Source organism: Drosophila nasuta, chromosome 3 (genome assembly GCF_023558535.2).
Source record: "Drosophila nasuta strain 15112-1781.00 chromosome 3, ASM2355853v1, whole genome shotgun sequence".
NCBI lineage: Eukaryota > Metazoa > Arthropoda > Insecta > Diptera > Drosophilidae > Drosophila > Drosophila nasuta.
The window spans coordinates 3,358,186-3,374,156 of NC_083457.1; the positions used below are offsets into that span (position 1 = coordinate 3,358,186).

A 15,971-nucleotide genomic window follows, 5' to 3' on the forward strand; every position below is an offset into this window, starting at 1 on the left:
AAAGTTTCACATTTTCCATAGGTCTGGCATTAATTAATAAAGTTTCGTTTTGCTCGAAAGTCTTCAATTTAAGCAGAAATAAATTTATTGCTTGTTCTTTGATTACTTGCTCTGTGCGCTGAGCACTTCGAGATAGCGAGGCTATTTATAATCGAACCACTCGAGAAAATTCATGTGAGTCTTTGAGTCTTCTATCTGCATACACCAGATATATATATGTGTGTGCGTGTGTGAGCATATAGTATTTGTTGCCAACTTCTGATTCTGCGTAGACTTTGCACATTCGTATGCGATTACGTTTTGATAAAATATTTGAATTATGTTTCCGCTATCTTAAATAACAATAATATTTTAATGCCCGCCGACCCTTTTTGTGTTTGCCCAAAAGCAAAGCAGAGTCCCCCATTCATATTTTATGATAAGAATGTGATTTAACGGATAAGAATATACGCAAAAGGTGAACATAAAATGCTGAGTATGCTGAGTATTCTGATGATGATTTGGCTAATTAACAATGGCTGCTTTTGGGTACCCTTTTGCTCATATCAGACATCGCGGCAACCATCAATAAATACCCTTAAGAGCACTTGTCGATAATTTGAGTACATTCGTTAATTGCAAATGAGCTGTTTCTTGTTTGCACGTAAAAATCATAAATTTCTATTGTTGAACAATTAATCACTGCTCCCCCCAACCGAACCGTAATCGTAAGACCCTGAGCAGAATGTTGACAGACGACGATCTGCACAATGTAAAACTCGCGGTGACTCACAGTCACAATAAGCGTTATCAGCGAGAGGCTAATAAATAAATATAAAAAAAGAATACAAAAATTACTTGCATACATAGAAGAACATACGCAAACTATTTGCTGGAAAGACACTCGTGAATGGGAATTACGTGAATACTCCTACAGCGAACTCCTGTGCACAAATGTGCGTATACGTGATGTCGACGAGGGAATAAACTTTAAGATGGCGCTCCAGCAATACTTCAGAATATTAGGCGCGTGTGTTGTTCAAGTTGCAATCTTGTTTATTGTTGTTATTGACTAGTTTTAGGCCTAGTTACAAATAGATTACTATATAGTATATATTATATATTTATGTATATGGATACAAATACCTTAAATTATATACTTTTGTTTAAAGCAATAGTTTACGCTTGCAAGTCAGATAAAGGCATACATAAATAATTCGAAAAATATACATTGAACACACACCCAATTCAGCGTTATCGAATGTTTTGGATGTTATGTAATTGAACTAATTTGTTGTTAAAAATATACATATATAAATAAACAGACTTATTACTTAATGGTATTTAGATTATTACTTTTCTATTTCTATTTCTTTTTCTTTTTTTTTTTTGTAGATTAGGTAAAACAATCAGTAGATAATTTGACTGACTTTTCGTCTAGTTTTTTTTTAGTAAACGGTTTAGCGAACCTCAGTTGTATTTTAGTAGTTCTATGCATGCCTCTTAATACACATAAATAATTGCGCTTGTTATTAATACAGAATATGTTTGTTACATGTGTGTGTGTGTGTATGTTGCGAGTGTACTATTTAAATATGTTTATGTATTGTATGTAGAATAAGTTGATTTGTTAGCAGCTCGCATATCAGACAATAGAAATTTTAATGCACATTGATAAGAGTTCCAAGTTGAAAGATAGTAAGTACACATACATATGCACAGCTATGTATTTATGTATGTATATGTGATCACATATTTTTTTTATCAATTTACTTTGAAATATGAGAATGCAAGTGTATTTGTTCGGTTAATTTCGTTTCGTTTTGCAAGCAAAGCAAATTATGCTAAGCTAACATAGCAGATCACACATACATGCATATGTTGTGTGGGTGCCTGTGTTTGTGTGTGAGTGCTTGCATCTGTCATCGCCTGATCTGTCTCTATCTTGTTTCTTCGCCTCTCACTCTCTTTCGCTTTGGCTGCTCCACTCTCTAATCTATACGTATGCATGTGTGTGTGTACTTGTGATTGCAAATTACCAATACATATGCATGCACTCGTATTGTCTTACCGAGCATGTTTAATACTGTGTTAAAAGAGATAAGCTGGAACCGTCTCCATCTTTCCACGCAGACTAATAAGGTCTCGCTCTTGCTCCCGTTCTCGATGACGTGAGGTCGAGACTAGGTCTGAGGTTGACTCAGATCAGAGCAATGCACGCTAAGAAATTTCTATTGTACTCAGTAATAGTTTACACTTGAAGCATTCTATAGTTCACAAACACATCTGTAAGTTTGTAATTAAATTATAATTCCTGACTGGCGGTTTATTTTTAAACAGCAAAGTGCGCGCTTGTCGTACAAACATAATTGAATTAATTTACATGACTTTTTAACCCTCATTAAATGTGTGCCTCGCCTCTCGTTTGATCTGAGCGGCTCTCCATTGTGTGATAACAATTACGATGGGATTGTGTGTGACTCAGAGCACAAACAAAATGTGAAGTCCAAACACTGCTGCTGAGTCACAACAATAGCTCGTGCGATCTATTATCATCCAGAAATAACTGATAATCGAAATGTACTCGTTACGATAAGTACAACAGAAAATATATATATATAGAGTTCTATGAAATGTGTGTGTTGGTTTCGTGTGTAATACATAATAAAACAAATCAAATTATTCACGGTTGAATTATTTAAATTAAATTAAATTTATTCGATGGCGGTTTAGCGAAGCCTATTTACAGAGCGATAAGCAAGGAAATGAATATAGTATATGTATGTTATGCATATATGTATGTGTGTAAGGGTAATTCCAGCAAACAAACGAAGTAAACTAAGTGTATCTGTGTAGGGCTAACAAATAATAAATTAACTTAACTTAATTACATCGAATCGATCTCGAACTCAAACTCAAAAAAACAAAACTAAAGCTTAACTAAGTAACTCGTTCATCAATCTCAGCAGATAAATATACAAAAGTGATTGCTAATACTAACTAAATCGCATGACCAAATGTTGGACAAACATTACGTTGCAAACCTAACTACAAACTAACTTATCAAATAGTTTTCGCTCTTCCTTTCCTCCATTCTTTCCTTCCTTCCTTCGCTATCAGCAACTGTGAGCGGAAGATTCTCTTCTTTTGCTGCTCAAGTACAATTGCCATTTATCAAAATAAGGTCTGGTGGCCCCCCTTCTTAATCTTAGTACTGTGTACTGTTTACAGTTAATGTTTAATGTTTTTGTTTTCATTTGTCTGTGCGCCCAATTCTCTTAATCGTTACACGTACCTAACTTAAGTTATGTAGTGACTAAAGGGTTTTTACGTTAATGTTAGCTAGTAATAATACTACTACGACTTCCATCTGATTGATGCAGATGAAGATGTGTTGATGTTAAAGTTACTGTTACTGTTACTGTTACTGTTGTACAAATCGCAGTTGGCTGTGTCGCTCTCTCGAAAAAAAAAAAAAACAAAACAAAACAAGAAACAAATCGAAACTAGTTAAAGTACAAATTACGCATATAACAAACAAATTGTAACTAGCTTTAGCTGCTGCTACGACACCAGCAAACGATGCTTGGCCATCGGCAGTGTTCCCGTCGTAACCACACCCGTACTACTTCCTGTACCCGTCCCCGTTCCTGAGCCTGAACCCGAACCCGAACCCGAGCACGTTGTGGTTGCCAGCGTCGTTGTGGACGTTGACGTCGCCGTCACAGCTGCTGCTGCCGTTGCGGTCAGCAACGTGGGCGCTGGCTGCTGCTGCTGTTGCTGTGATGCAATGAGCGGCGACTCCGAGGCGGGTGTGTTGTTCAGCGGCAACTCGTAGGCGATGCCGCCCCAGTGCAGCTTAAAGGTGCGCGTACGCCAGCGAATGGCGGGATTCCACAGGGCGTGCAGGAAGAGATAGGGTCCGCTTAGCTCCCTGAAGAACCAGCCGATGACGAACTCGAACTTGTGGAACGGCATCGAACCATGCTGCACTATCGACAGCAGCAGCCAGTCGGAGAGGAACCAGCCGAGGATGTGCACCAGGTAAAACACCAATGGATCCCAGGCGAACAGCAGCGATGCCGAGCAGGCAGCCAGTGCACCTAGCACCAGGCACTCCGAGAGGGGTTCCAGGAGTATCGTTGTCGGCACCATCGCCACCCTGAGCTTGGCCCATCGGATGAGGCGAGCCTGCAAAGACGAACATTGAAAATACATTATGAAAAACTGAAAACAATAAATGATATATTTAAGCGAATCCAAAAAGAACGCATTTAACCGCATAAGCTGAATATAATATTGTTGCTTTATTTTTCAGCGATGATGTTAGCTTTTTGTTAACTGGAAACCGTTTTGTGAACAACGCAAATGCATAATATCTGATGTGATCTCAAGTCTGATTCAATGAGGAACTCGTTTTTAACAGATCCCACATTTGTTAAAGTACGCTAAAATGGAATACAATAAGAAGAACGCTTTCTTTTAAACTTTGCTGAACCGAAACTTGATTTGTTTAAAGTTCAAGGTTAAAGTTCTGCTAAATAGTTGCCAAATTTAATGCAAATTAGCTAGAAAAGATCGATTGAATGCGGAAGCGGGCATCGATTGTAATAATTTTGATGGTTTAAATTCCTTGAATTTGTTTAGTTCTAGATTTGTATGCCCTAAATATCAACAAAAAGTAGTTCAACCTTCTCAATTCTAATATTTGTTTAATCTAATACAGCGAAGAAAGCTGCGCAAATAGAAATTTATGATTCACAAATTTACTTTACAATATTATACGCACTAATGGGAATAATTTGCAAATTTTAATCGTTTATATCTCAAAATTCTCCTAATTTGCATCCAGGCACATTCCACATAATTTGCACAATTTTAATTGGAACCGGTTAAATTCCTGCACAGCAAGTCGTATTCCCAATTAAACAGTTCACATGATTCGCAAATTGGAGTCATTTGTATTCCTCTTTACGTTGTCCCATTGAATCCAATTTGAAATGGAAGTTCGAATTAGAATCTCACCTGAAAACTGCCAATGTCGCAGAGTCCGCTGTTCTGCAGTGCCGGCTGATTGGAGATGCGCATGTTCCAGCCCAATTCTGTGACGCGTTTGGCAATGAAGAAGTCCTCGGCCAAGTAGCAGCCAAAAGCGCGTAATCCTCCCAGCTGATCGATGACCGCTTTGCGTAGCAGACACGACATCCCCGTGTGGCAATTAATGCCCAATGCATCGGCCGAGAGATAAATCCTTGACTGAACCGTGCCGAAGAAAACCTTCTCGAAGGTGGCCGCAAATCCATCGCGATCGCAGGTAAACGGCATCTGGTGAACTAGAGCATGTCGCTCCGACATATTCTGCACCATGTCGAGCAACGTGTCGTCCTTCATCTTGATGCCACTGTCCGAGATCATGACAAAATCATACTTGGCCGCCATATAGCCGGGATGTATGTTATTGATCTTGGGATTCACGCCCACATCGGAGCCGCCAACAAAGAGCTGGGCATCGATCTGCGGGTATTTGTCCAGCAGCTGTTCTACCAGCTTAATGGCCGGATCATGTTTATCCTCGACGCAAAAGAGCAGTTCGTACAGCGGATAATCCATGGTGAAGAACGTCTCCAGATTATGCTGCAAATTGGGATCCACGCCCATCAATGGCTTCAGTATCGAGACACCCGGCAGTGGGGATGATTCTGTGGGCAGCTTGCATGACTTCTTGTGCAGCTTGTATTTGCCATAGCAGATCGCGATCAGATGAACACACCAAGTGCCGAACCAGAAAATCATAAAAAATGCTGCGAAGCCATACAGCGGCAATGGTAAATGTGACATTCCGCGAGTGTGTGTGCGTTTGTGTTTTGCGGGCGTGTGTGTGTGGGTGTTGGGTGCTGTCTGCGCCCTGTGGGTGCTTGTGTTTGTGTGCGTGTAAGGTGTGTGTGTGTGTGTCGTTGCGGTTTAATTGGTATGCATTTGTCGTTGCTGCTGTTGTTGTCAGCTTCGCTTGTTGTTGTTGAGTGGCACAGAAATATTAAAAATTTTGCGAAAAAGCCTCTGCCGGACTTTATCTCGTCGTATCCCCGTCGTCACCGTCGTATCTTCTACTTCTACTGCTGCTGCTGCCTTTGTCGCTCGTTCGTTGTGATTGAGTCAGCATACCCCGCGCGTAATACAGTCAACAATTGGTCGCGGTGTTGTTGACTATTACACTTTGTCACTATGTCGTCATAGGTTTTTTTGTTTCGTGTGTGTGTTTTATTCGCTAATTATTCATTAATACACGCGTGATAAACATTTCAAAGAATTCGCGTAGCGTTCCATGTCCAAGTAAAAACTGCAATGAAGAATAGGGAACGCGGAAGTGAAAATGCGCTAAAAAAATTGCAAACATGGTATATTTATAAGTAGCCAAAAAATGCCAAATCATGCTAATAGTAATGTTGGTATTTTATTATTGAGCTAGTTCGTAGTATACTTAACTATGGTGTTGATTATCAAAACCACTGTGAACAATAAACAATTAATTTAAATAAAACAAAAAAATTAATAAAACTATATTATTATTTATACAATAGAAGAAGCAATAAAAATTATTAAATACGCCACTCGCAAATTGTAGATTTTACGTTAACAGCATACCATGCACCATTTGCTGCGGCTTTGGTCACATTACGCCCACTTAAAGAAGTAATGTATATAAATAAAAAGATCTATTGAGTTTATTCCGTCTTTAAATGGCTTAAAATATAAAGTAGGCGGCTGAAGTGTTCAAGATACTTTTGTTAGTGTTTTAATATGCACAAATAATTCAAAATTACAATATAACAAGATGATGGATCCCGAAGGAGAAGAGAATCCCTCGGCAGTTGCCCCAGTTCAGGCGACGGGCAACAAAAATGATGGCCAGAATTTGGCAAAGGTGTTCAAGACGGACTTCGATGCGAAATACAATATTGTCGACATCCAGACCCCGCTCAATGCCTTCATGTCTGGCCAATTTAAACGCAGTTACGCCTACACTACACTACAGAATGAATTGCCGGTGGTGCTCACAAAAGTAATAGATTCCATAACAAAGGAAAAGAACGAGTTAGTCACACAATTCGGTGAGGTTCGTAAACAGTTATGACACTTTTCGTCTTAATTTTGGTCTATAGCGCCAAACAATTTTGTACAGAACTCCCGTGAGGAGCTGAAGATTATCATCGGCTTGATATCGAGACTGAAGTATGAGCTTCAAACGGACAAACCATTTCAACAATTTAACGGCGATGGTAAGTTTTTAAATTATTGAAAGATCTATGCTGACTTAAATCAATTATTTTTAGAACCCGATCGTGAACAGTGGAATAATTTCATAACTCACTTGCCAGAGGACGGTCGCACATTTTACAGGGCCTGCTGGATGCATACTCAGTCCTATATGTACCGCAAACTCCACTCCTTCGTGGAGAACAGCATCTTTCTGAAAGAGTTTGACTTCTTTGCCAAAATTAAGGAGCATTCACTTACCAGGAGCCAGGATGCAATTCTCTCACTATCCAAATACACACGTCGCACTGAAAACAACATTGAGATGTTTAGCGAATTGTTGAAATATAATTTGTGGAGCAATCGCAATGATCTTGAGGACAATGGTGCACACATCTTCAATATGCACGTGCTCGAGGATTTCACAACTTTAGATGATTATATAATCGCGAATAATGCAACAGATATTTGGAATTGTTTGTGCAACAAGAGCAATAGACATCAAGTTGATATTGTTCTGGATAGTGCTGGGTATGAGTTGTTTAACGATTTCCTCTTGGCCGAGTACATCATCGAGAAGGGAATGGCGGATAAGGTGTGTTTTCATGTCAAGGCACATCCTGGCTTCGTGTCCCATGCGACAGCACGCGACTTTCACTTCACCCTGGAGTATCTGAGCAATCATGCAGATTACATTATTAGTCTTTTGGGACAAAAGTTCTTAGAATTTTACAAAGAGGGCAAATTCGAATTGGCAGCCGCTTCATATTTTTGGACGTCGCCCAATGCCTTTCATCGGTTAGTTCGATTTGTCACTTAAATAGTCGTATTAATCTTGATAAATTTGTTTTGCCTTGCAGCATGCGCTCATTAGAGCCAGAATTGTACACAAATCTGCAGCGTTCGAAGCTAATAATATTTAAAGGAGACTTGAACTATCGCAAGCTGTTGAGTGACGTGTGCTGGGAATCTTCACAGGATATTAAGACGTGCTTAGGTGGCTTTATTCCCAGTAATTTGTGTGCTCTGCGCATAATAAAATCTGAGGTGATTTGTGGCCTTCGAGCGGGCGTATGTGATGATTTGTTGAAACAGGAGCCGCAATGGATGTCTTCTTGTAGCTATGGTCTCATTCAGTATGTGGATGGCTCTCGTGAATATGGCTATTAATATACAAAATATCATGAATATCACCAAAATCAAACCAAAAATAAACATCTGTTAAACTAATTTCGAATTCAAAAGTTTATTTTGGAGTAGGATGACCTGGATAATAAACGAATTTAATTACTATTTGAAATGGCGCTTGCACATATGATGTGGTTTTTTTATGGAATGTAGTAAACAAATTAAAATGCTAATGTCATAAACACAAATTGGTTTAATTTGATTACATTTAAATTTGTTCGTTATATGAGCTTTCGATACTTTTAAAAAGCTATCGATAAAGATAATAATTTTGTCTTCTTTGCGATACTTTCATATCACTTTTATAGCATGGTTTTAATAATTTCAAATATAGTTGTCACTAATCAACATTCACAGGGGTTAAGGGCAGTTACTTGGTTAAAAAATTGTGAAATTAAAATAAATTTAAATGTATAATTGTTATAATATTGTGGTACTTTTGAGCAGTTCAAATAATATTTAGTATATTTATAAATTGAGCTTGCGGTCACTCTGGCCGCCAGTAACTTTCCATACGCGCATCTCTGACGCGCCAAGCTGATTGCGTGCATAACTAGATGAATGAACGTTTTGTGTTGCTGCCGTTGTTGCTGCATTTACTTCTCTGTCAACAAACAACAAGTGCAGAATTGAACATAACAGAACCCAGAAGTCATCAAGGAATATTAAGGAACATGAGCTTAACACAAGATGACGCAGATTTCGATGTGAAGAATGGAATTATTGATAGCGAGACGCCTCCGCATACGCTGCTAGCGGCCCTATATAAGCAGTGAGTATTGGCTATATATAGATATAGACAGACGCACGTGTGTCGGACAATTCATATGTTGTGTGTGTGCTGTTGATGCAATTTGATTGCCTGACCTCTAATATGACCCCATTCGCTTCATAGGAGCTTTGCGTATTACACGTTTCGCGTTCGCCTGCCATCAACATTGGAAACAATTGCCAACTCTTTGGCCAAGGACAAGGACGAATTGCTGACAGTACACGGTGCGGTAAGTTTGTTATTTGCATTCGCCTTGCATTGCATAATAACTGAATCAATCAATCAATTGCACTTTACAGGATGTTACCAGCGATATTGAACAAACAGTAAATGAAATTCGAGAACTGCGTTTGAATATTCTACAAAATGGAAATTTGTTGCCTTTTACGGACAATGGTAATGTGTGTGGGGATTGTGGAACACATGTTGCGGCATCTACTAAATCCACCATTTCTTAGGTAGCGACACTGCAGTGTGGAATGCATTCTTGGAACAGTTGCCGCAACAGCAACGCACCTACTTCCGAGCTTGTTGGCTCTATGCCGAGTGCTACATGTATCGCAAAGTCTCCTCCATCTTCCTGACATCGAAATATCTGGCCAGCTATGATTACTTCAGCAAGCAGAAACAAACCGCTGCCCAACTTAGTCTGGATGCCATGTTAGCTGTAGCGCGAGGCACACGTAGCAGTGAGAGCAATGCAGCCACTTTCCAGCAGCTGCTGAAATTGAATCTTTGGGGCAATCGTTGTGATCTGTCGATAACATCGGGCAAACAGATCAAGCCCACGGGAGATGCTCTCGATTTGGTCAAAGAGCTAGATGACAATCTGCTGGTGGATAATACAAATGCCATTTGGCAGTCACTGCACAGTGCCAATGGCGAGGGAATCGTCGAGATTATTTGCGACAACGCCGGCTATGAACTGTACACGGATCTCATATTAGCCGAGTACATTATCGACAAGGGATTGGCGAAGAAGGTGCGTTTCAACGTCAAGGCCATTCCTTGGTTCATCTCGGATGTGATGAGCCATGATTACCATTGGACACTCCAGTTTCTTGCCGATCAAGCTGATCCACTGCTAAGTGAACTGGGCAAGAAGCTGAAGCGTCTCACGGATGAGGGTAAATTTGAATTAGCGCCCTTGGAGCATTTCTGGACCAGTCCCTATGAGTTCTATCGCATGGCGGAGGTTAATGCGCCGCTCTATGAGCGTTTGTCACAGGCTCAGCTGGTCATATTCAAGGGAGATCTGAACTATCGCAAGTTGTTGGGAGACTACAGCTGGAATGACACCGAATCCTTTGATACCTGCTTGCGTGGTGAGTTTTATTTGTGCTACAATCTTGCAATTCAGCTTGATATATTGAAATTCATTCCTAATGCAGGTTTTAAGCCCTCGAATCTCTGCACTTTGCGCACTATTAAAGCGGATTTGGTGTGCGGACTGCCACAGGGATTGTCACAGCAATTGTTTGCTAAGAATAAGGAATGGATGCTCACTGGAGAATACGGACTCATTCAATTTGCCAGCAAATAGAGATTCACCAAAACATTAGACTAATTAATAGTTTGCAATTTTATGTATAAAATTATTGTTGTGCTAGTTTTCTCTGTTGTTAAATTTTATCACTTGTTAAGTGCAATTGGATTAAATGAAACTTGTTAAGCTTTAGAGCGATATCTTGTTTATAGACTACATATATTTATTTGTTAGTTTCGAGTTAGATTTCAACAAGTACGAAAGTCGAGCGTGCTAGACTGTGAGATACCCGCTACCCATTTCGAATTAAAGCAAAAGAGGGCGGTAATAAAGTGTACCAAAGGCTTTAATTGGTATATTGATATAGTAATGCATTAAAAATATACGATTGATTACAAAATATACCAAATTGTCAATCAAAGCTACTAAGATCTGTAGTAAGCAGGTGATTTCCCCATACGGAAGAATTTCTTAAATGATAACAACCAAATTTTTCGAAACCATACAGACTATAGTTATTGTTGCATGTATTGTATGTACATATATTCGCCGCTCTAGCTTCAAAATTATCCCTTGGGTAGCGGGTATAAAAATTAAATTTTAAGTAGTTGACAATGCTGTCAAAATTACAAGTTACGTAGGTTATTTTAAAGTTGAGTTGAGATTTGTAGAGGCGGAAACCATGTCGGTGGCCATACGAACTATAGAGTCCTGGACCAGTTTAAGTTCCAACAATACATATGAATCCTCATGGACAACCTTGGAAACTGTCGTACACAATAAACTGGACGATTTTGTGGAAAAGCAAAACATACTTGTTCTTTATCCAGCCCTGAATGAGCCTTTGAGTGCCAAGTTCTACCACAGCCACGCCTACAAAACATTTCGGACTCGCTCTCCACACATGATCCACGAGCTGATCCACAGCATGAGAGAGAACGAGGAATGGATCATGAAGCGCTGTGGTGATTATGCACGCTTCGATCTGCGACGTGTCATTTGGAGCTTGAGCATTTTGCGTACGGAAATACTGCAGAATAGTCCGTTTAAGTTGTTCTACGACCAGGAGCCCGATGCCAAAGAATGGAATGTGGCTATCAAGAGGCTGGCTAATCGCGAGAAGAATCAGTGGTTCACCTCGACTTGGCTTTTTGCCGAATGCTATCTCTATCGACGCATTTGGGCGGCTTTTAGACGCGCAGAAACTCTTAGGAACTTTGATTACTTTTCTCCGATTAAATTCAATACAGCACAAGGACTAGCTAATCTCATGAATAATATTGTGATTGCCACTCGTGGACTTCCACTTAACCAGATGAACTTTCAGCTAATGCTGAAACTATCTCTTTGGAGCAATCGTTGTGATCTGTCGAACACAGCCGATCCACCGAATGATGAAATGTTACAATTGATCGACGAATACGACAAGGATTTGATAATAGATCAGTCCACGGATGTGTGGCATCTTCTCATAGAGAATAAACAAACGTCTAGACAGCCTATTGTTATCGACATCGTCTTCGACAATGCTGCCTTTGAGCTCTTTTCTGATCTTCTGCTGGCCGAGTATATTCTCGAAACGGGTCTGGCCCAGAAGGTGCGCTTCCATGTGAAGTCCATTCCCTGGTTTGTGTCCGATGTCACAGCAGCTGACTTTCACTGGATGCTGAACAGCTTCTTGCGCAATAAGTTGGTCGAACTTTCCGCCTTTGGCCATAAGATGCGATCTCTTCTGCGTAATCAGCGCTTGGAGCTGTGCAGCATCAACGATTTCTGGACAAAGCCAACTGGCTTCAGTTCCATGCGTCAGCTGTCTCCGTGCTTGTACGTTGAACTCAGCTTTAGCACTCTTGTCATATTCAAAGGAGACCTGAATTATCGCAAACTCCTAGATGACATCAATCGCAGTTCAACGACTCCATTCCGGGATTGCTTTGGCGGTTTTATACCCACCAGCATTTGTGCTCTGCGCGTTATCAAATCGGATATCTACTCCGGGATGCCTCTGTGTACTGTGGATTGGTTGACCGAAGATGATCCTCACTGGATGATGCGGGGGGAGAAGGCGGTCATCCAACTGGCAGTCAAAACAAGACTTTGAATTTTAAGCCATATTCTGTTCAAATAAATTACTCTAAGAATATTAAAGTTATGATTTCACTCTATATTAAAAGAGGGAAGATATGAGTTATATACAGTTAGCTCTGAAGACTTAGAAACATTTGTATATGTATAAGAATATAAAAAACTATTTCCACACTTATATTGTAATGTAGTATGTGCATATATCGAGGGTACACTGTACCAATAACTAAACAGCAACACTAAGTTGTATTGCTTAAATAAGCAAACTCAAGTGGACGTGAAATACGATCACCCACTTCTGCTGCACGCTAAGACAGCATTAAAGCTAAGTCAGCATTCCCACTCTGACCGCTTGCAATATACATATATACATATATGCCTATAAGACTCTCTCTCCCGATCATAGTATATAAGATATATATGTGCAGCTGCTCTTCTGCCGCTGCCAACGGCAGCGCAGTGGCATTCCACCATTAACATATGTACTTAGGCTAAAACAACCGAATTATTTCAATAAAAGAACATTAACAATTTGACAACAGATGAGCACTGACGTGCTGCTACTATAAACTTGACTACGAACATATGACATTTTATTACATGGCGACCGTAACAAAAGAGCTAAGGCTCTTCGGATCGTTTTTTTAAAACAAAACAAACAAAAAAAAATAATAATAATGGCGATATAATCAAAAGACAAATAATGATATAAAACAATTGTCTTGGTGCAGTGAAATGATAAAAACGCACAATACACAAATCATATGTTAAAACATCAAACAAAGAAAAGTTGTGCAGTCTATAAAAACTATATAACGTAGTCGAGTCAAGTGAAAAAAAAAGTTAAGAAAACTATGGTGTGCACATCCGCACACTATAGCAACGAAGGAGTAGCAGATGAGCTACAAAAGAAATCCAAGAAGCTACAATAGCGAATGACCACCAGGCCGACGTTTCAACACCCTGCTCCTGTCGAGCAAAGGGACCTGCCAAGCCTTAAAGAGGCACAAGCCTTAAAGAGGCACAAGCCTTAAAGAGGCAATAGAGGCAGATCCAGCCGCGGGACCAAAGCTCTTGATCATAGAGGAATACAAGGTAAGGACAGCAGCGAGGGAGCAGCCACCTAAGAAGAAGCGAGGTGGCTGCCGGGTAAAATTGCTCAGCTTAAGAAGACTGAACATCGAGTTGCTGAAGACGGCAACCAACGAGGAAGACCGACAGCGCTACAAGGAGCGCCTTGCAGCCCTCAGCATTAAACTTCGCGGTGAGCGAGCTGCTTTAAAAAGCCATAGCCCCAACCGCCCCAATATTATTAATGTTGCCAATGCGGTTTCCGCTGCAACAACAAAAAACAACAATTACTAACTTACTAGGGCCCATATTCACAACTAACACATTATACTCAGCCTTAAACTTAATACGAGTATAAGTAGAAAACATTGTAAATTTGCTAATTTGCAATTTATGTATAATGAATTCATTCATTAATTAGGGAAATGGTATAGAGTTTTAACATAAACCAAAAAAAAAGAAGATAATAATTGTCAATTATTCAAGATATATCTATGTCTTAATCTTTAACTACAATTTTTTTCACAATGGGAGCACCCAGTCAAAAGCGGACGATAAAACCGCAAATGTTATAAATACAGTAGAAGTCGTGGATACAACTCCACACTTAGACGCACTGTACGTGCTACTTTTGATTTTAGTAATAATATCAGCCCTTAACTTAGTACTGAAGATATATCTTCTTCATAAGAGATCGTTGAGAAAGACTTACATGGGTCGAGCCAACGATTTAGAAAAAATATATAAAAAAAAAAAATACTATCGTACATGATGGTCATAGTACAGACCATACCACAGGGGTACAGGTGCGATTACATCGCTTTCAATTTAAACACCTTTACTGCTGATTGCTTAAGGGGGTTTGGCTGTTTTCCGATTGTACGTTACGCACATTTCGGTTGTTATTGACATTTTGATTTTGATTGTTATTTTGGCTTTGGTTACCCCTTCGGTTACCTCCGCCTCTGTTATTACCACGGCCGCGATAACCTTTATAACCTTGGTTATCATTCTGCGATAGTTGGCATTATAATTACCTCGTCTATTATTCCCATTGTAGAATAAGACTGTGTTAGAATTGCCGGTCATTTCTGTACTGCAATGTATATATTTTTCCATTGCATCATTGAATGTACTAAATGTACCCGCTGTTAAGATCATTTTGAGTGACTCATTGGTACAGTTTTTGATCATTGCCGATATCGACTCTTTTGTCGCGAATTTGACGGCATTATCGGCGTCTAATCCGCCGTCTATGTAAGCTGATTCGAGCTGCTTACGCATGTTGTCTATTTCGGTAGCGTACTGGGACTCGGTTTTGCCTTTTTGTTGGGCATTCATTAACTTGGCTTTTATAACGTCAGGTGATTCGCCTTTTACGTTTGCCTGCAATATGTTAATTATTGCTTGTATTGATGTCGCATGTTCGACTTTATACGTCAATGGTCCAATAATTTTGGTCTTGATGACCTCTACGGCTAAAGCTTCCTGATCTTTAGTTAGAGCCGTCAACTTTAATGCTGTCACAAACCTGTTTAGATGGAGTTTCTTACCATCGAATTCAGGTATTGTTGCGGATACCTGTTTAAGGTATGCTCTCTGAGCTTCCACTGTATTGGCTATGTTTATGCTAGCAGATTGTAATATATTTGTCTTTATCTCTTCTATGGATTCGATATCGCTTTCGATATCCAAATCCTCTTGCGGTTGTGACTCGTCTAGTTCTTTTAGCTGGCTTTCGTCGAATTCCGCTATTTTGGATATTTCGGTTGGTACTTCTATTATAATACTGTGTCTAACACTAGTATTATGTAGTCTTTTACCGAATGAACTGAGAACTTTTAAGCATTGAGCTTCATGTTCTCTGCTTTTTAATATAAGGTTTTGTAACGCGTTGTACTGCGTTATGAATACCTTTATGTGATAAATAAGCGTCTGAGTTTTTATCAGAGCGTTTTTATTGATGCATTTATATGATTTATCAAAAGCATCTCTTATATTGTTTATGGCTTTTGCTAGATTTAGCCATTCCATGTATGTGCATCCAGGATGTTCTAGAACTACATGAAATTCATATGGTACTAGAACATCCTGAATGTACATACATGGAATGGCTAAATCTAGCTAAAGAGAATT

General features: G+C 39.6%; 4 protein-coding genes across 5 annotated transcripts; 3 read left to right on the top strand and 1 right to left on the bottom strand.

Annotated features, from left to right (window-relative positions):
- Positions 1 to 2,673: 2,673 nt before the first annotated feature.
- Positions 2,674 to 6,334, bottom strand: LOC132789331 (ceramide glucosyltransferase). The gene is made up of 2 exons (XM_060797269.1): positions 5,005 to 6,334; positions 2,674 to 4,170 (listed from the first exon to the last, which is right to left on the bottom strand). Exons 1-2 carry the CDS (start codon positions 5,815 to 5,817, stop codon positions 3,544 to 3,546), a joined length of 1,440 nt encoding a protein of 479 aa, XP_060653252.1. The 5' UTR covers positions 5,818 to 6,334; the 3' UTR covers positions 2,674 to 3,543.
- Positions 6,335 to 6,664: 330 nt separating this feature from the next.
- LOC132789332 (damage-control phosphatase ARMT1) lies at positions 6,665 to 8,463 on the top strand. Of its 2 annotated transcripts, none has more exons than XM_060797270.1 (4): positions 6,665 to 7,088; positions 7,140 to 7,256; positions 7,311 to 8,031; positions 8,094 to 8,463. In XM_060797270.1, the coding sequence occupies exons 1-4, from the start codon at positions 6,812 to 6,814 to the stop codon at positions 8,401 to 8,403; spliced, it is 1,425 nt and encodes a 474-aa protein (XP_060653253.1). In that variant the 5' UTR covers positions 6,665 to 6,811; the 3' UTR covers positions 8,404 to 8,463. The 2 variants fall into 2 exon arrangements, with proteins under 2 accessions (XP_060653253.1, XP_060653254.1); XM_060797271.1 differs by having other exon boundaries at positions 6,667 to 7,093; positions 7,160 to 7,256.
- Positions 8,464 to 8,788: 325 nt separating this feature from the next.
- On the top strand, positions 8,789 to 10,828 carry LOC132791223 (damage-control phosphatase ARMT1). The gene is made up of 5 exons (XM_060800063.1): positions 8,789 to 9,193; positions 9,317 to 9,422; positions 9,493 to 9,589; positions 9,652 to 10,518; positions 10,585 to 10,828. Exons 1-5 carry the CDS (start codon positions 8,979 to 8,981, stop codon positions 10,734 to 10,736), a joined length of 1,437 nt encoding a protein of 478 aa, XP_060656046.1. The 5' UTR covers positions 8,789 to 8,978; the 3' UTR covers positions 10,737 to 10,828.
- A 413-nt stretch (positions 10,829 to 11,241) lies between these two features.
- Positions 11,242 to 12,844, top strand: LOC132791224 (damage-control phosphatase ARMT1). The gene has a single exon (XM_060800064.1). It carries the CDS (start codon positions 11,362 to 11,364, stop codon positions 12,778 to 12,780), a length of 1,419 nt encoding a protein of 472 aa, XP_060656047.1. The 5' UTR covers positions 11,242 to 11,361; the 3' UTR covers positions 12,781 to 12,844.
- Positions 12,845 to 15,971: the final 3,127 nt, after the last annotated feature.

Coding starts and splice junctions, on each gene's coding strand:
- LOC132791224 (XM_060800064.1), top strand. CDS start 11,362: ATGTCGGTGGCCATACGAACTATAGAGTCCTGGACCAGTTTAAGTTCC.
- LOC132789331 (XM_060797269.1), bottom strand. CDS start 5,817: ATGTCACATTTACCATTGCCGCTGTATGGCTTCGCAGCATTTTTTATG. Junction 4,171..5,004: donor GCGACATTGGCAGTTTTCAG/GTGAGATTCTAA, acceptor TCGTCTTTGCAG/GCTCGCCTCATCCGATGGGC.
- LOC132789332 (XM_060797270.1), top strand. CDS start 6,812: ATGATGGATCCCGAAGGAGAAGAGAATCCCTCGGCAGTTGCCCCAGTT. Junction 7,257..7,310: donor TCAACAATTTAACGGCGATG/GTAAGTTTTTAA, acceptor AATTATTTTTAG/AACCCGATCGTGAACAGTGG. Junction 8,032..8,093: donor TCGCCCAATGCCTTTCATCG/GTTAGTTCGATT, acceptor TTTGCCTTGCAG/CATGCGCTCATTAGAGCCAG.
- LOC132791223 (XM_060800063.1), top strand. CDS start 8,979: ATGAATGAACGTTTTGTGTTGCTGCCGTTGTTGCTGCATTTACTTCTC. Junction 9,194..9,316: donor CTAGCGGCCCTATATAAGCA/GTGAGTATTGGC, acceptor TTCGCTTCATAG/GAGCTTTGCGTATTACACGT. Junction 10,519..10,584: donor CTTTGATACCTGCTTGCGTG/GTGAGTTTTATT, acceptor TTCCTAATGCAG/GTTTTAAGCCCTCGAATCTC.